The 15547-nt window shown below is 43.3% G+C and overlaps 1 protein-coding gene across 2 annotated transcripts in view; it reads right to left on the bottom strand.

Annotated features, from left to right (window-relative positions):
- KCNIP4 (potassium voltage-gated channel interacting protein 4) overlaps nucleotides 1-13920 on the bottom strand; it is a 1166197-nt gene extending 1152277 nt beyond the window's left edge. For both annotated transcript variants that reach the window (XM_045474391.1, XM_045474395.1), the window contains exon 1: nucleotides 13693-13920. In XM_045474391.1, coding sequence (XP_045330347.1) covers nucleotides 13693-13753 — 61 coding nt within the window. In that variant the 5' untranslated portion in view covers nucleotides 13754-13920. The remainder of the gene's footprint in view (nucleotides 1-13692) is intronic.
- Between the last annotated feature and the right edge of the window lie 1627 nt (nucleotides 13921-15547).

The raw sequence follows: 15547 nt of genomic DNA, 5'->3' as shown, positions 1-15547 counted from the left end.
TCCCTCTTCCCATACAGGACCACCAGGACTGGGCACTGGCTTTGGATCTTTACCTTGCATAGGATCTAGAAATCCGCAGGGAGATTTTTCAGGTCATCTGTCCTTTACCCCATTTACCATCTAACTGGATAATAGGCAGAGTTTCTGCTGAGCTGAGCCCAGCCTTCCTAGGACCATATCAGGTCAACCCAGAGTGCCCTGCCCAGGCAGGAGAGAGAAAAGAGTATAGAGTACAGGCTGTGTATCAATTAATATCGCCTTGGTAATATCTCAACTATCCTGATCACTACCTGTGTGACTTTGGGCAAGTTGCTTAACCCCTTTGAGCTTGAATGTACTTATCAATAAAAAGGATTTTTAAAACTATCTAGTATCCGTCTTACCAGGATATCCCTCCAGAACCCCAAATAAGTTGAACTTTTGACCCTACATACAAACACTTTCCTCCCTCTCACTCTCTCTCTCTTTCTCCTTCTTCTTCTGTCTTCTGGATAATGACTTCCTAGCACCATAAGCAAAGGACTTTATTCAGTCACCAAAGTTTGAGTATACAGCCTGCTTAGGAGTACATGCCTGACTCTGCTTTTCCTTCTCTGATCTCCCACCTAACTTCGTGCCCCCATTCAATCAAAGACCATCAGAGACCAATCAAAGATCAGACAGAACTAAAGATGATTCAAAGACCATCCAGGATGCCCCAAGAATCTGCGAAACTCATTTTCTTCTCTGCCAACACCTCTACAAAATTGGCCAATCCTACTAAAGTCTGGGCAAATGCAAGATTTCCTCAACTGACCATTCAACCTGAACACTCCCCCTTCCTTAATCTTTCCTGTAGAGCAGGGCAAGACAAATCTTCCTAGGGTGTCGCTTTCACTGTGCCATCTTTTGGTGAAATCTTGAATTCTTGCCTGCTGAATCAAATTCACATTTCTGAGACTCTCCCTAATCTCATTTCTCAGCCTCGGCACTTCTCAGACAACCATCTACTCCAGTCAAACTGCTGTCCCCACAAATCCCTTCCTGCCACCTACCAAATGTTCCCTGGCAACCTAAGCCTCACTGGTCATCCAATGCCCAGCTCACAGCACAGCCCCTCTGTACGGTGTTCCCCAGCAGATCACACCAGTGTGGCCTCCCCTGCCTCCTGCACCAGAGGACAAGATTACCCCTTCCAGAGAGCAAGTGCTCCATTTTCAAAACCCACTCCTTCCAGAACTTCCCATGTGTTCCTGGTCTCACCACCCTCCTGACTTCCCATCCTCAAGATTAAAAGAACTTTTTCTCAAGCCAAAATAATTAAATGAGCCCATATTGATCAGGCGCTAACTATTTTTCAGGCACTGCACTGAGCCCTTTATACACATTTGTTCAGTTCATCCCTAGTACAATCTGTCAAATTGGATTCTCTTCATTGATTTACCACTCAGCACACATTTCAGTGAATTTTAATAAGGAAATAGTAAAAACTAAATATATACAAGATATAGATACATATGCAAATATTATAATATATAAGCAATATTCTAGTACAGGAGCCTAGTCCATACATTTTTTTCTTTGAAGGATTATATAAAAGCTATGAATGAAAGTAAAAGAAGGTAAGGGCTAAGGAGATACAGGTGAGCTGTTACATTAGATGAAGTCATCAGAGAAGTAATATTTTAATGGAGATCTGAATAAGTGAAGATGAAAGCCAGTGGAGTAAATGGGGCAAGAATATTCCAGGTACATATAAAGAAACTAAGTTACAGAGAGGCCGTGTGGCTTCCTAAGGTCACACGGGAACAGACACAGCATCTGAATCCTACTTCTGACTCCAGAATCTAATTCTGAGACCCCATTCTTCATCCACCATTTATGTTCTGTAACAGTTCACTCTGTAAACTAGCTGTGGCTTTTTGAAATTCTTGTATTCCCCATTTGTTGGCAAGCATGGACCATCTATGTGCCAGCCACTGACCTCCATGACATTCTCCTCTCCCATTTCTTCTCCAGCTGGGACACAGTTCCCGGGTTTTACATCCATCTCTCACCCATATTCTTCATGGTACTAATCCTAGACTCTGCCTCCTATCCAGGGTCACATCTTCAATTACCTTTGCTCTCTGCAATGGACTCCCGCACATGAGTCCCAAGCTTAGTTTTCTGGCCAGCTTCTTGGAAGTAGGGCCATGCCTCATTCATCTCTCTATTCCAAATACCCATCATAGCACTAGATGCTCAATAAATGCATGCTTCTCTGAAATCAATTAAACTTGAACGCCACATTTCCAACTGCCTTTGGGACAGTTGGCCTGGATTCTTTCCCAGTTGATATCAATATTTCTAAAAGTCAACATGTTATCTTCCCTCCAAAACCTGTTTTCCTCCTGTGTTCCTTGCTTCTCATCATGGCACCACGAGGTACCCATCCCCATCTATCTCCTTCCCATTTCCTTAAGTTTGTGCAACTCTTCCACATGCCCACTTCAAGTTTGTGCAAATGTTTTCTCTTTCCTGGACTAATGCAACAGCCTCCTAATGACGTCCTTGTCGATGATGCATCCTACACAGCTATGCAAAATTAATGTGCTTCATTCTGTCGCTCCTCACTAAATTCAACTGGCTCCCACTGTCTGCATAATCCCATCTCACTCTCATGTTCCAGAACCAGATAGCCCAGTAACTACTGGACATCTCCATTTTGAAGGAGGAAGTCATCCTTAAAGGCGGCCTTAAATTTCATAGTCCCCAAACTGATTTCACTTCCTTTCAAACAAAACCTCCCCTGTATCTCTCATCTTGGTAAATATATGCCACCCACCAGCTACCCAACCCAGAAATCTAGCTCTCCCGAGCTCCTCTTTCTCCTCCAATCCCAATTCCCGCCTGTCATCAGCTCCTGCTGGTCTTGTCCTCTATTTTACTCACGGGTACCTTCCAGCCCTCACCGGATCACACTGCTGCTTTACTATGTCCAAGACGCTTCAGCTGCTATCCCACCTTAGCCAGTATGCTTGACTGCCCTTTCACCCAGTTGTGGCCATTTGTCAACCACTGCAGTTATCTTCCCAACGTGCGACTGAGATCACCCTGTGCTCTTGACTGGAATTTATCAGTAGTCCCCACTGCCTTCATGTCCTGACCCTGCCTCCTTCTCCAGCTTCCATTTCACTGTTCCCTTCTTCTCCCCAGCTTAACTGAAACCCACAGAACTTCTCTCTGTTCCCTGACTGTAGCACATGTTCTCTTAGGACCAGCCTTAGAATGAGAGCTCTCCCCACCCAAAGCATCCATCACTCCACTTGCTGCCTTTCCCTGGAAAACTCATTCTCATTCTTCTGCCCCATCCAGGCTAGGGAGCATTCTTTGATCCTTCCCAGCCGGCATGAGTGACTCATATCTGTGTTTCCAAAGCACTCAATACTGGATGCTATCACAGGACTTGCCACATGCTAATTAACATCCTACATGTCAGGCTCTTGGACTCAGCATTCCCCATGGGATGTTTTAATCTCTGTATTCTAGCACTTTGAACAATACTGGACAAATAATAGATGTTAATATATGTTTCTAGTACTCAGAACAATGCTTGACAAATAATAGATGCCCGGTATATGTTTTACAAAAGAATAAATTGCCTCACATTTGGAGAATCCCCTACTGATACAGAGAGTAGTGATATTACCCAGTCTATGGGTTAATGCTGTTTTTCTGTGTAATGCTTGTTCTGTATTTCAAGTGACTCTGAAACCAATATCACTTAATAACAAATCCTGTGATCATGGAAGGTCTACTCTGCGCTCCTTCAGCTTATTGTTTCATAATAGACAAGGACATGCCAATATCCTCCATCAAGGACATACACTGGGGTCCTGTGAAGGTATTTAGCAAGTGCCTTTGACAATGAGGTAACCTAATGTGCTCTACCCAATCATTACACCGTTCAGCTCAAGTAGAATTCTAGGGCAGAGACAGAAGATAGGATTTAAACGCTTAATTCCTGTACCTTCAACAGCTAATATGCCTTCTTATATTCTGAAATATTTACCAGCAGTGTCTCTCCTACAGTAGGTAACTGTTAAACATGTTTTAGATGGATGATTGTTGAATAACATCCTCAAAACTATTTATAAAACTATCAAAACAAATTGCATTAAGACTGAAGTTATAACTGTCACCGCTTGAGATCTGAAATTCAATTCTAATATATTTATGAAAAGCCACAAACTCATGCTCAGGGATCCAAAAATAAATGTAACCGTGTTTTAAATCGCAATGTTTCTGACAAATTACATCTGTATGTCGTTCAATCTTCCCCAGTTAGTGTTTGTAGTTTCTGCACTGTTGGTACGTATCCTGCGAGCTGAACAATTTTGAAAGTTATTTTAATGACTAATTTTCATTTGGCATCTACATCCACAACTTTAACCAGGAAGGTTTTATAGGGTTCAGCTGCAAATCTGGTACTTAAATCACATCAGAAGGGCCAGTAGTATTTGTCAGCTTTGCAGTTTAGACTTTTTGTCTTCTTAAAAGTATCTAACAATACCTCCATCAAAAACGGAGTTTAAGTATTCACTCACTCTGTGCCCCTGTGTACTGCTGTATTCTGCAGGGACCATCTTTCTTTTGCCGTGTTTCTCAATACCTGGTTCTGAATGCTCAGGATTTCATACTTGTTCCCCAAGGTTCCCTCCTCACCGCCTTCAAATTAATGTAAGGCACCTGTGTTTCAGAGCCTGCACTAACCCTCTGATCACAGCTTCGGCAGGAAACAATGATGAAACTGGACCTTGAGAGGAGAGGGAACGGGGAACAGATTGCAATAATACTGTGCATCTCAGTGGGGAGAGATGTGGTTTCCAATTAAAGGGAGTTTGGGGAAATAGAGTATGGAAAGAGTGATTAAAGAATCGCTGGACAAAATGGAAGAAAGGTCTAGCAGATCAGACTTTCCCAAGTACTCACAATATTAGGTCAGGCACAATATGCTTATGATAAATGATTGATGTTACAGAATTACATTTAAAAATTAGAGTGACAGTCTCCTTGATTTTAAAAATTTGACACTAATTTGAAATGCCTCTGCCGTTACCAGGACATTATTTAAACTGGCAATCAGAGAGCTGGAAATTTTCAATTCCTTTATGACCATCTTTAAACAGAAGTTATTACTCATTTTGTACTCACCAAGCTTCAAAATCATATTTGTATTGTAACAAAAAGTACACTTCTTCATAGACTCCCAACATCACACCTTTTAAAAACCTTTAAAATGGCTTAGGTGTCATGTCTTTAAGTGGTTGACAAATAAACCCATATTACAGATGGAAAGCAGAAGACAGGAAGAAGCCGGGAAACAGAATGAATACAGAATTTTGAGCCCCATTCTTTTAATAGCTTTATTCTGTAAGACCTCAGAGAAAGAAAGGTCAAGTTCAAAATCACTGTTTGCCTTCACTGTATCCACATGAAAGGAATGGCATCTATGCCAACTGGATGGAATCTTGCTTTTCAACACCCATCTCACTTCATCCTTACTTCTGTTATAGCATTGAACATTTTAAAATACACATGTTTAGTCATTTCTTTTCTCCCTTACTCAGCTATACACACCTGGTACCTACTCCGTAAATATCTCTTGAATAAACAGTAACCTTTTTGAAGGCCAACTCCACATCTCATTAATCCCTGCACCAAGAAGTTTCTTTGTAAATATTTGCTGAATTAAACTCATGTCATCATTACAGAATCCATTCCTGTAGTCTAGGAGTGGAAATGATTACCAGCATTTCATAAATGGAGAAAGAGGAACAGTGACATTATACTCAATGGCTATTTTACATGCTCTTACCTTTCCAAATTAAATTAAAATTTTTCTCAATTAAGCCACCCTCCAAGTTAAATTTGTTCTTGGGACTGGCTTTGCAGGGTTATTTCTGAAATGTCTGTTAGTTCTATATTATTTTGTTTTGTGTCAAATTCTCTGCAAAAGCAACAAGTCCTGAGAACCCTCTTCCACTGGGATGAGATGCTGGGGTACAAGAGTTTACTTCCACCTTAAGTATGAACACAAAAGAAGATACTTTTTTCATGAAACACTTCTCTTGGAGCATGTACCATATACAAAACATGGATAAATGGTCTGACAAGACCATTTTTTTGTAAGTAGTTTCTTATGGTGGTCTAATGGAACAAAGTACAAAAAGTTACAACTGAAAATAAAGCCCCTGGCAGAATACCCATTCTGGGAAGTCGATCAGTTTAATAGTTACATGTGTTCTTTTCACCCAATTTTATTATGAAACTCATGAAGGCGTTTGGAAGTCCTATGTTCTCTTATTAAAAAATAATAAGCATATTGGGGGGACATTCCTGGGGACACCTCAGCATCTGTAATACAATGCACAGACAATATCATGATGAAGATGTGAGAGAGGGTGCATAGTCATAAATATTGTGGTATTACTATATCAGTCAAAACTGATTCTGATTCCCATTTGGGCTGCAGATAATGTCATTTTTAAATATACTGCTCTGCTCAAAAGATCCTTCAAAATATTAACTGTTGATGTCTAAAGATGAAAGTCTATTTTTCCTCCAAAACCTTTTTAAAGACCTATAAAAAATGCCAGTTCTAATTCCCTAAAGACTTTTCATTCACTATTCATGAGAAGATTCTGCCTGAGTACATGAAGGGACCTTTCCCTAAGCCAATCCAAATTTCAGGAAACCAAAAAGTTACAGACTGTTGTTGCAAAATGGGTTGACTACTTGTTTTTACCTAAATAAGTAATTGGGGAAGAGAAGTTTCTAAAAGGTCAATAATATATCCAAAGGGTATTTAAATATATCCAAAAGGGCATTCCCAATGGGAGAGCCATTCAGCCACACTGGCTGTGTTTGTTCAGAAGGAAAAAATCAGCCCATAACATGAGCATGAAGGCCAATTGCTCAATACGGCAAATTCTGTACTTGTATCTCTGTTCAAATTATTCCTTCGATTGGCAGAGCATGTGGAGAACTTCTGTGATTAAACAGTGTGTGCCTCTTTTTTCAGAATTCCTAATGCCATGTGCATATACACACATCTAGAGCTGCCCACAGTGCACTGACTGAACAAAGAGAGGGAGACATCCACAGAGGGGAGAGGAAAAGAGCTGAACCCCGTCTCTTTTCAGCCCTGCCATGGGATCCACTTCCAGCGCAGCCTGATTCTCTCTGTGAAATCTGATATGAAAGAAAATGCACCTGACGAAACGGACATGTAGACATTGAATGATATTTCTGTTTTTGTTTTTTTATTTTTATAGCACAGTCACTGCTATAATGAAAAGATTCACCACCTGATGAGGATGATAGCCAAGAGGATAATAATGCTGGTAGATGTGGTGGTATAGCCATTCAGGCTCTGGGGCCTGGAAGCTTTAGGAAGGGCCGCTCTCTGGAGCATGAACTCAGACCATAGACCGTTACAATCACGATTCAAAGGGAATACTTAATTCACGATCTTAACTCTTACTTGTAGGGGAACCAAAGAAGTGATAACTACTCACTGGGGGCCCCTCGGACTACTGATCCTAGAGGTGGTAGGCCTGGAAGGTATAAAGGGTAAAAGAGAGTCACGGCAACAACATCCAAAGACAACACTGACTATTGCTCTAAATACACAGAAAACACTGAGTATTTATTAAGCCCTTCTTTGGAAACACAAACTCTCATAGCAATGCATCATGGATGCAAGAGCATGCACAGTGCAGACAGGTACTATTTTGGTGCCCTATAACTATCTGTAGAGACCTGGCCCAATGAATGGAAAAGACAGACAACCCAAAAAGAATGTCACTTTCCAGTAGACAGCTTAACAAGCAATCGATAATTCGGGGTCTTTACTGGATCTATCACCGGGGAACACAGTTTAAAATCCAGTAACTGTGCCTTAAGCAACTTTTGTGAATCGCTGTGCCAGTACTTACTAGGTGCACAAAAATGGGTAGTTCTTGTATGATATTCGCCATCAAGGGCTTACCATATAATAGCTGCAAATGAGACATATATGCATAGTTTATCCTGTCTTGTCATTCAGATATAGGTCAAAATAAAGGAAAAATGATGTAGGAAAATTCAAAGCAGAATTCTTTGAGGAAGAGGCAGGGAGAAATTCAGTAAGGCTGCACAAGGAAGACAGTGCATTTGCAATGTGTCTTGAAGGATGCGTTTAGTGTTAAACATATAACAATGTTCAGTGGGCAATGTTCAGGCAGAAAGTTCATTCTAAACAGTAGGCACAACTTGAGATATGTGTGGGGACTAGTGATTAGTCCAGTTTAGCAGGTCAAGGTAGAGTCATGGAAGACAGTGTTGGGATGGAAGACTGTCAACATACTGGGGGAGCCGGGACTACTAAGCTAGAAAAAGTATTTTTAGTTCTATAAGTCATGGGAAGACATTAAAAGATTTTGCACGGGTGAATGATCTGACTCAAGTCAGTTTTTAGTGAATGTGGTTGGTTTCGAGTGGGGAGGCACTTAGTACAAATAGGCGGCAACCATGATACTCTGGGAAATGATAAGCACATAACCTTGTGTGTGTGATGGGAACTGGAGACGGAGCTAGACATAAAGCTAGAAAAGCATCAGTAGGGCTTGGTGACTGATTCCACATGGAAAGGAGGGGGAGGAAATGATTAAGTACCATAGACAATTCAATGCTTTGGTTTTTTTTATAAACTGTAGGCTTCAAAAAATGATGCTACCGTCGGGGCGCCTGGGTGGCGCAGTCGGTTAGGCGTCCGACTTCAGCCAGGTCACGATCTCGCCGTCCGTGAGTTCGAGCCCCGCGTCGGGCTCTGGGCTGATGGCTCAGAGCCTGGAGCCTGTTTCCGATTCTGGGTCTCCCTCTCTCTCTGCCCCTCCCCCGTTCATGCTCTGTCTCTCTCTGTTCCAAAAATAAATAAACGTTGAAAAAAAAAATTAAAAAAAAATGATGCTACCGTTAACAAAATTTTGAAAATCAACTGTTCTTTGAAGAGACAATAGGTCTTTTCTAACATACTGACTTTGAGGTGCTGGTGAAATTTGCTAATAGCTCTGACCAGCAGAGCGTGGAAATGAACTGGAAAGGGATCAGGCCAGAACCACAGATTAAGGAGACTTCGGTATCAGAGATGCACCAAAACCACAGTTTGTTTCAGCAGAGAATGTAGACAGAAAAGATAGCTGAGACAGAAGTGTGTGAAAAGTTGCATAAAATGTACAAAGAAAGAAAAGGGGTCAGAAAAAGAGATCTGAGAGGAGTAGGAGGAACCAGAATAACACAGTCACCAAATCCAAGGGAGACTTCATTCAACAAATATCTGTTGTTGAGCAAATCTAACACGTCAGGCTTTGTGCTAGATTCTGGGGATACACAGTGGGCAGAACACAACAGCTCTGCTCTCACGAAGTTCATGGTTTTTTAAGGAGTGTTGATAAATAGCATGAAGCATCACTGTGAGTTCGAAGTGATGTAAATTAAGACCATCAGGACCTTTAACCAAATGAACAGTTGTCTTTTTTTTTTTTTTAAATACAGAAGTGATTCAACGCCCAAAGGTGAATAAATTTGTAGTGACAGGTGTACTTATATAACCTTAAAACACTTTTAAGGATGGTAAGGACCCACTGAACAAAATGTACACATTCTCCCATCCTTATTCCTTCCCTCCCTTCTCTCTCTCTCTGTCTCTCCCTCCCCACCCCCACCCCCCACACACACTTTAGTCTGCTTGGAATAAGAAGGGAGGCTATTAAGTAAACAAGCACACTCTGCTATGAAATATTGAAAAGCAATATTATCCACATGTTCTAGAAAACCAGTGAGGAAAAGGAAAACAAATAAAAGGACCAAAAAAAAGAGTAAGAAGGACCATATACTTTAAGCCCAGAAATATATCTTCAAAAAAAGATTCAACCACTATGTAGTCTACAATTCTGCAGAAATCGTGCACACACATTTTATATTAAATGGCTCATTAATTTCCAAACCACCCATAGCCTTATTTTATGAAACTTTGCATAGGCATTGGTCAGAAAAAAAAGCGCAGTAAAGGGAGGGGGTGAGGGTGTTGAATTTTAACACTCCATCATGTCATTTGCTTAGTACCTTCTGAGATTTAACGACATGAAGAAAACAGGATAATGCCTATGTAATGAAGAGCTTTTCTTGGGCTACTCAGAATCCACAGACTTTTCACTAGTAACTGTGTGGAAACACTAATCTGGATTTGCCTTATGCTTAATAACACACAACTTAAGCCGAAGCCATCATACAACCATTAAACAGCAATACAAAATCACAGGGATTTTTCACTCCAGTATTGGTTTGCAAACTCAGGACCTTCCTGGGTGAAATCTGAAACTGGTCCCCATACATGGAGGACAGGGAAGAAAGAGGCAGACGACTCCAGATTGGAAGGTAGCAGATGCAATAAACAAGGGAATTTACATATGAGGTTTGCCTTGAGGGCTGCAAGACAAGTAGATCTCCACCCCTGTCCGCTAGAAACTTAAAAGTTGATAGAGAAGCCCTGCCAGGACTCATTCATGTACACCATCCAGATGGCCTCAACAACACCTTTCTCACTCAAGGCTATGTCCTTGAAAACAGCTCCTGCTACAGGAAAGGCAGGCAGAACACACACTCTAAGGGCAGGGAGGGAGTAAGGAGCCTTCAACTGCCCAGGTCCAGCTGGTGGATCAAACAAGTAGTCACAGTCACGTCCTCTGGATGACCTCTTCCAACAACAATTGAAACGTACATGCACATCCCTCCCCACTTTTAGCTGTAGACGCCTTCACACAACATATGCCATCCCTAAGTTAGATGGCACAAATTGAGGACACCGATGAAAAATCTTACAGGTTTTTTTTTTTTTTAACTCTGACCTTATCTCTGATTCTCTTTCAAATATACTGTTGAATTATCATCTCCATCTGTGTCTCCACTGGTAGCAGGATTATGTTTGATTTCATAGCCAGGGAGCTAAATAATAATAGTCAATTTCATGAAAACTATATTCTGGGCAGGCTTTTGATTTAACGTGGAAGCTGATGAGAGGCAGGCTAAAAGTGAGCACTACAGTTTGTAAGAAACCTTTTCTACTTGTATGTACTTATTTACAAACAGTCCATTTTCTGTCCTCTGTAGCATGAACAGTGTTTTAACCACAGGAACTCAGAAGTGGTCATCAGCATATTAAATGCATTACCTGCTGAAAGAGAGAAGGGAATAAACTTTTTTAGCTACAGGACTATAAAGTTTTAACAGCCCAATTCAACCCTGCTCCCATCCTTCCTACATTTCCTTTCATGTGGTTTTCTCCTTTGTCTCTCAGCAAAACTGGTTTTCATAGTATTCTGGCCCTAGAGTCAGGTCATAAAATACACACATGCCCTTGTGTGTGCTCTTCTCTAATTCCTCATTTCCCTCTCATCTTCATACATTCCTATCAGTCTAATCCTCCAGTTAAAATGCCAAATTCTGATTAAATCATTTTATGAACCTCTGTCCAAGAGGCATACATTCAAGGGAAAACCATCATGGTCACCTCAGAAGTTATGCAAATGTCTCATTTATTTGAGAGGAAACAAGAGATCACAATCTATTGTTTTAAAAAGAATGGAAGGCAGAGTCCAAACCTTTACAAATGACAATCTTTTCTTATCCCAGGATTATTAAAGAGCATCCTATGTCTGAGCTTCAGCATATGTTTGGTGGAAATAATCGAGACTCCACATTCAGTGGATCATTCTCAAATATTAACCTTGAAACAGTAACAACAAGAACAGAAGGATGTATCACAGTCTTTATTCTCCTCCTACGACAATTAACTAAAAACGTGTGAATACAATTCAAGAAACAGGTGTCAAATCCATTCAAGCCAGGAAACTCTTCACTTTTGGTCTCACCTTAACCAAGATATAAACCAGCATCTTCCTATTCTCCAAGTGAACAATGAACACATGCTGATTTTAAAGATAGTACTAAGTTTTTTTTAATGCATCATACTCCCCAGATGTGACTTCATCTTTTTTTTTTTTTCCATTTTATCTAACACACAGAGATTATGGCCACCTGTGGCACTGTGAATAGACTGGACACGCTCATTCAATCCCCATCCGGCCAATTAAAGATTAGGTCCAGTCAAAAAGCTGTTATCACTGAGGAGCCGAATAATGTAAGCCACCCAGTTTCCCAGACTTTCTCTTCCTGATCTATCTTAAGTCCCCACCACTGTGTTATGCATGAGTACAGTTCCTAAAAGGACAGCTAACTCTCTACCCTCTTCTTAGGTCTCTGCAAAGACAGAGACCCTATAAACTTAACAATTTACTCAGCCCTTTCCACTTAAAATGCCACTCTGGAAAACAAATCAATTTCTTAACGATTATCAGTATCCCTCATAAAATGTATCCTAGACATTCTTGGTTCATAATCGGTGAACTCTTGCCATAAGTGAAACAGGAACTAAACAACAGGACAGGTCAAAGTTGGGAGTTTAAAAGGTAATGGTCATATTTTTTTTCCAGCCTATAAAAGACCAAGACTTTTTCTCTTTGAAATTTCACGCTCAAGTAAGACTAGTGTCCTCCCAGTTACAATGACTTTAACTAACAGAGGGGAGGCAAGAGAGGCAAAATGTCCATTTCTCAATGTCCGAATTGGAGTGACAGACTCAAGTTGTCCAAAGTGATTCTATTTGCCTGGATATAAACGGGTAGAATGTGGATCTCTTCCCTTGCAACCTCAAACCCAAGTTTTTCATCCTCTAAATCCAAACTGTGCCATAGCCTTATGTGCGACCCCTCATCTTCTATCATCTGGGAAACAGCCAGCTCTTTATTAGTCTCAGCTTCCTGCAGCCACCTTCATTCTATTTATGGCTCCTCTAAAAACTGAAGACATGGAAGCCACCTAAAAACAAACCGATTCAACCAAAGGTGCTTGGGGTGGGACATGTCTCATCCCCTACTTCACGATGGATCCCACTAAACTCCTTTCCTGGCTTTCGCAGAACACACGATACTCTGAAAGCAAACACCTTGCACAAGAGTGCCCGGTACCTTTCCAAGGCTGTACCGTATATAAATTATTTCCAGGTGTCACTGAAGACCATTTTCTCTGAACACACTAAACTGAGGCTGGCAATAAAACAAGGCGCACGCTCGTCCTGAAGAATCTGACCCGAGAAACATTCCGCCTGTATGTTACCAGCGAACAAAAATACAGAGTTTTAATGAGGAAATGCTAGGGAGTATTTAGGAAAAGTGGAGGGAGAGGATCAATACTGTTTCAGCTCTGTTATCCCCAGGTGTTAGGGGAAGGAAGCGTGTGTGGTCTGCAGTCATCTGGCAGATGCATAAACAACATCGGAAATTTTCAGAGAAGGCAAAAGTAGGCACAGGATCGCAGGGGACCCCGCCACCAGCGAGTTTCACACGCACTTCAAACAGCTCTTCTTCCCGACCTGGACCTCGCGTGCACCCCCTCTCCTTGGCACCCCCATTCCCGCCGCTCCCACCCCCCCCCTTCCCAGTCCCGCCTGCGTGGCTGTCTCTCATGCAGCAAAGGCAACAAGCGTCCCCAGCCCAGGAAGGGGTCCCCGTCTCAGCTTGCGAGGGAAGGAGGGGAAGAGGGGCGCCCGCTCGCATGCTCAATGCATCCTACCGCCTGTGGAGCTCGCCTCCTCCAGCTGAGCCGAGATGCTTTCCACCCTCCTCACATTCATCTTCAGGGACGCAGGGTGCAGGAGCGGGACTCGAGAGTCGGCGGCCCAGGGACGTGTGTCGACGGGTCTGCCACCGGAGCGCACTCGCCGCTCGACCCGGGGCTTCCGCGGCGCTTGGGAGCGCGAGGCGGCGGCGGCGGCGGGCAGGGCGCGCGGAGCGGGCTGCAGGTGCGGCGGAGGCCGGCGGGGGGCGCCGGGGGCGCTGCGCGGCGCTGGGCGGCGGGGGCGCGCGGGCAGCCTGGGAGCGGGCGCCGTTCACCGCGAGCCAGAAAGCGAGGCGCCCCCTCCCCTCGCGCGCTCCGGCGCCGCCCCTGCCACCTGCTGCCCAGTCAGCTTGGGGGGGGGGGGGGGGGGAGGGAAGGGGAGGGGGTGCTGGCGCGGTGGCTCCAGTGACGGAGCAGCCAGACCTGAGACTAGAGGGGATAACGGGTTAGGAGAGACGCCTCCGGGACCCCTTTTTGCTGCGCGCGGCGCCTAGAGAAGAACGCGCAGGTGGATTCCCGGAGGGTTCAACTCCGACAGCTAGGCTGGAGATGGGGCACAAAGTTAGGCCGAGTGCGAAGGACACCAGCAGGGAGGCGCAAGGAGATGCCCTTCTCCAGAACCGGGCAGAGCGCCAGGAACTCCTAGAACTCCTAGACAGGAAACTTTCCCAGTTGAAGCTAGAACCAGTCATGCGACTTGGCTAGCTGTTAGGAAAAGCTGGCTCTGCACACCAAGGTGTGTGGGGACAAGGCCTAGATGAAGAATATAACCTTGTGGGAGCTGGGGGATGGGGGTATTGGAAGGAAACTGGGAGGCATTTCGGACAAGCTTCCATGGGGAGGTTTCATTTGAGGACCCCCAGGCAGCAGTACTGGAGGTATCCCTCACCACCCCCGTGGGCATTCATCAAGTAGGTCACCTGCTCTCTTAAGCAAATCAAGGCCTGCTGGCAATGTTTGGGAAGATGAAGACAAACCAATAAATCTCTTGTGGCCATGGTTACATCCTGGAAAAAAAAAAACACACAATTAAAATGCTGATTTCTGTGTTGCCAAGAGTCAAGTGCATGAATCCTCTTTTAAGAAGAAAGGTCAGGTTGACCAGTTCTCTGGGCAAAACGAATTCAAATTCCCTCCCACTCTCAAATGCTCATCATTTTGCCATTACTTGGGTTGAAGCCGTTTCTAAATATTTGCAAAACCGTCCACTCTCCCTATACACCACACCCCACCCCCATACACACAATGTCACCAGCTGAAACCCTGCCCCTTACTCCAAGGTCTCCAATGACATTCCCTTGCCCTTTCCCCACCCCCAATCCCACAAGTGACTCACTCCCTCTTTTGTGAGGCCTCGCACTTTTCGTTTGGTTCATGGTTAAGGGGATTGATGCTAACATGGTCACAGAGAAGAGATTCATGTGCCAGATCATGTGGTGCCAGCCCATTGCTCCTTTTTAGAAGCTATAGCAAGCCCAGCCCCTACCCCCCCAGCCCCCGCCCCCCCCCCAAGTCGTATGCACAAAGATTCCCATATTTCCTGTAAATAAACTTAGGCCACTCTTCATGGAACATGGATACAAGTTGTTCCCTCAAAGAACCATATTTTTAAAAATGCAGAAACTAGTAAACTCACTATGTGCCAGCTTTTAATCTCAGATTTTATGAACATCATTTCATTTAAGCTTTGCAAAACACTACAGAGCAAGCACAGTCATTATTCCTATTTCGTGGAGGACCCTGCCAATGCTTGGGTCCAAATGCTAGTTCCACTATTTACCAATTTGGTGACTTGTTGCAAATCAGCTAC

This window comes from Leopardus geoffroyi, chromosome B1 (assembly GCF_018350155.1).
Source record: "Leopardus geoffroyi isolate Oge1 chromosome B1, O.geoffroyi_Oge1_pat1.0, whole genome shotgun sequence".
NCBI lineage: Eukaryota > Metazoa > Chordata > Mammalia > Carnivora > Felidae > Leopardus > Leopardus geoffroyi.
Note: the sequence above shows the minus strand (reverse complement) of the source record. Positions and strands in the feature narration are given on the sequence as shown.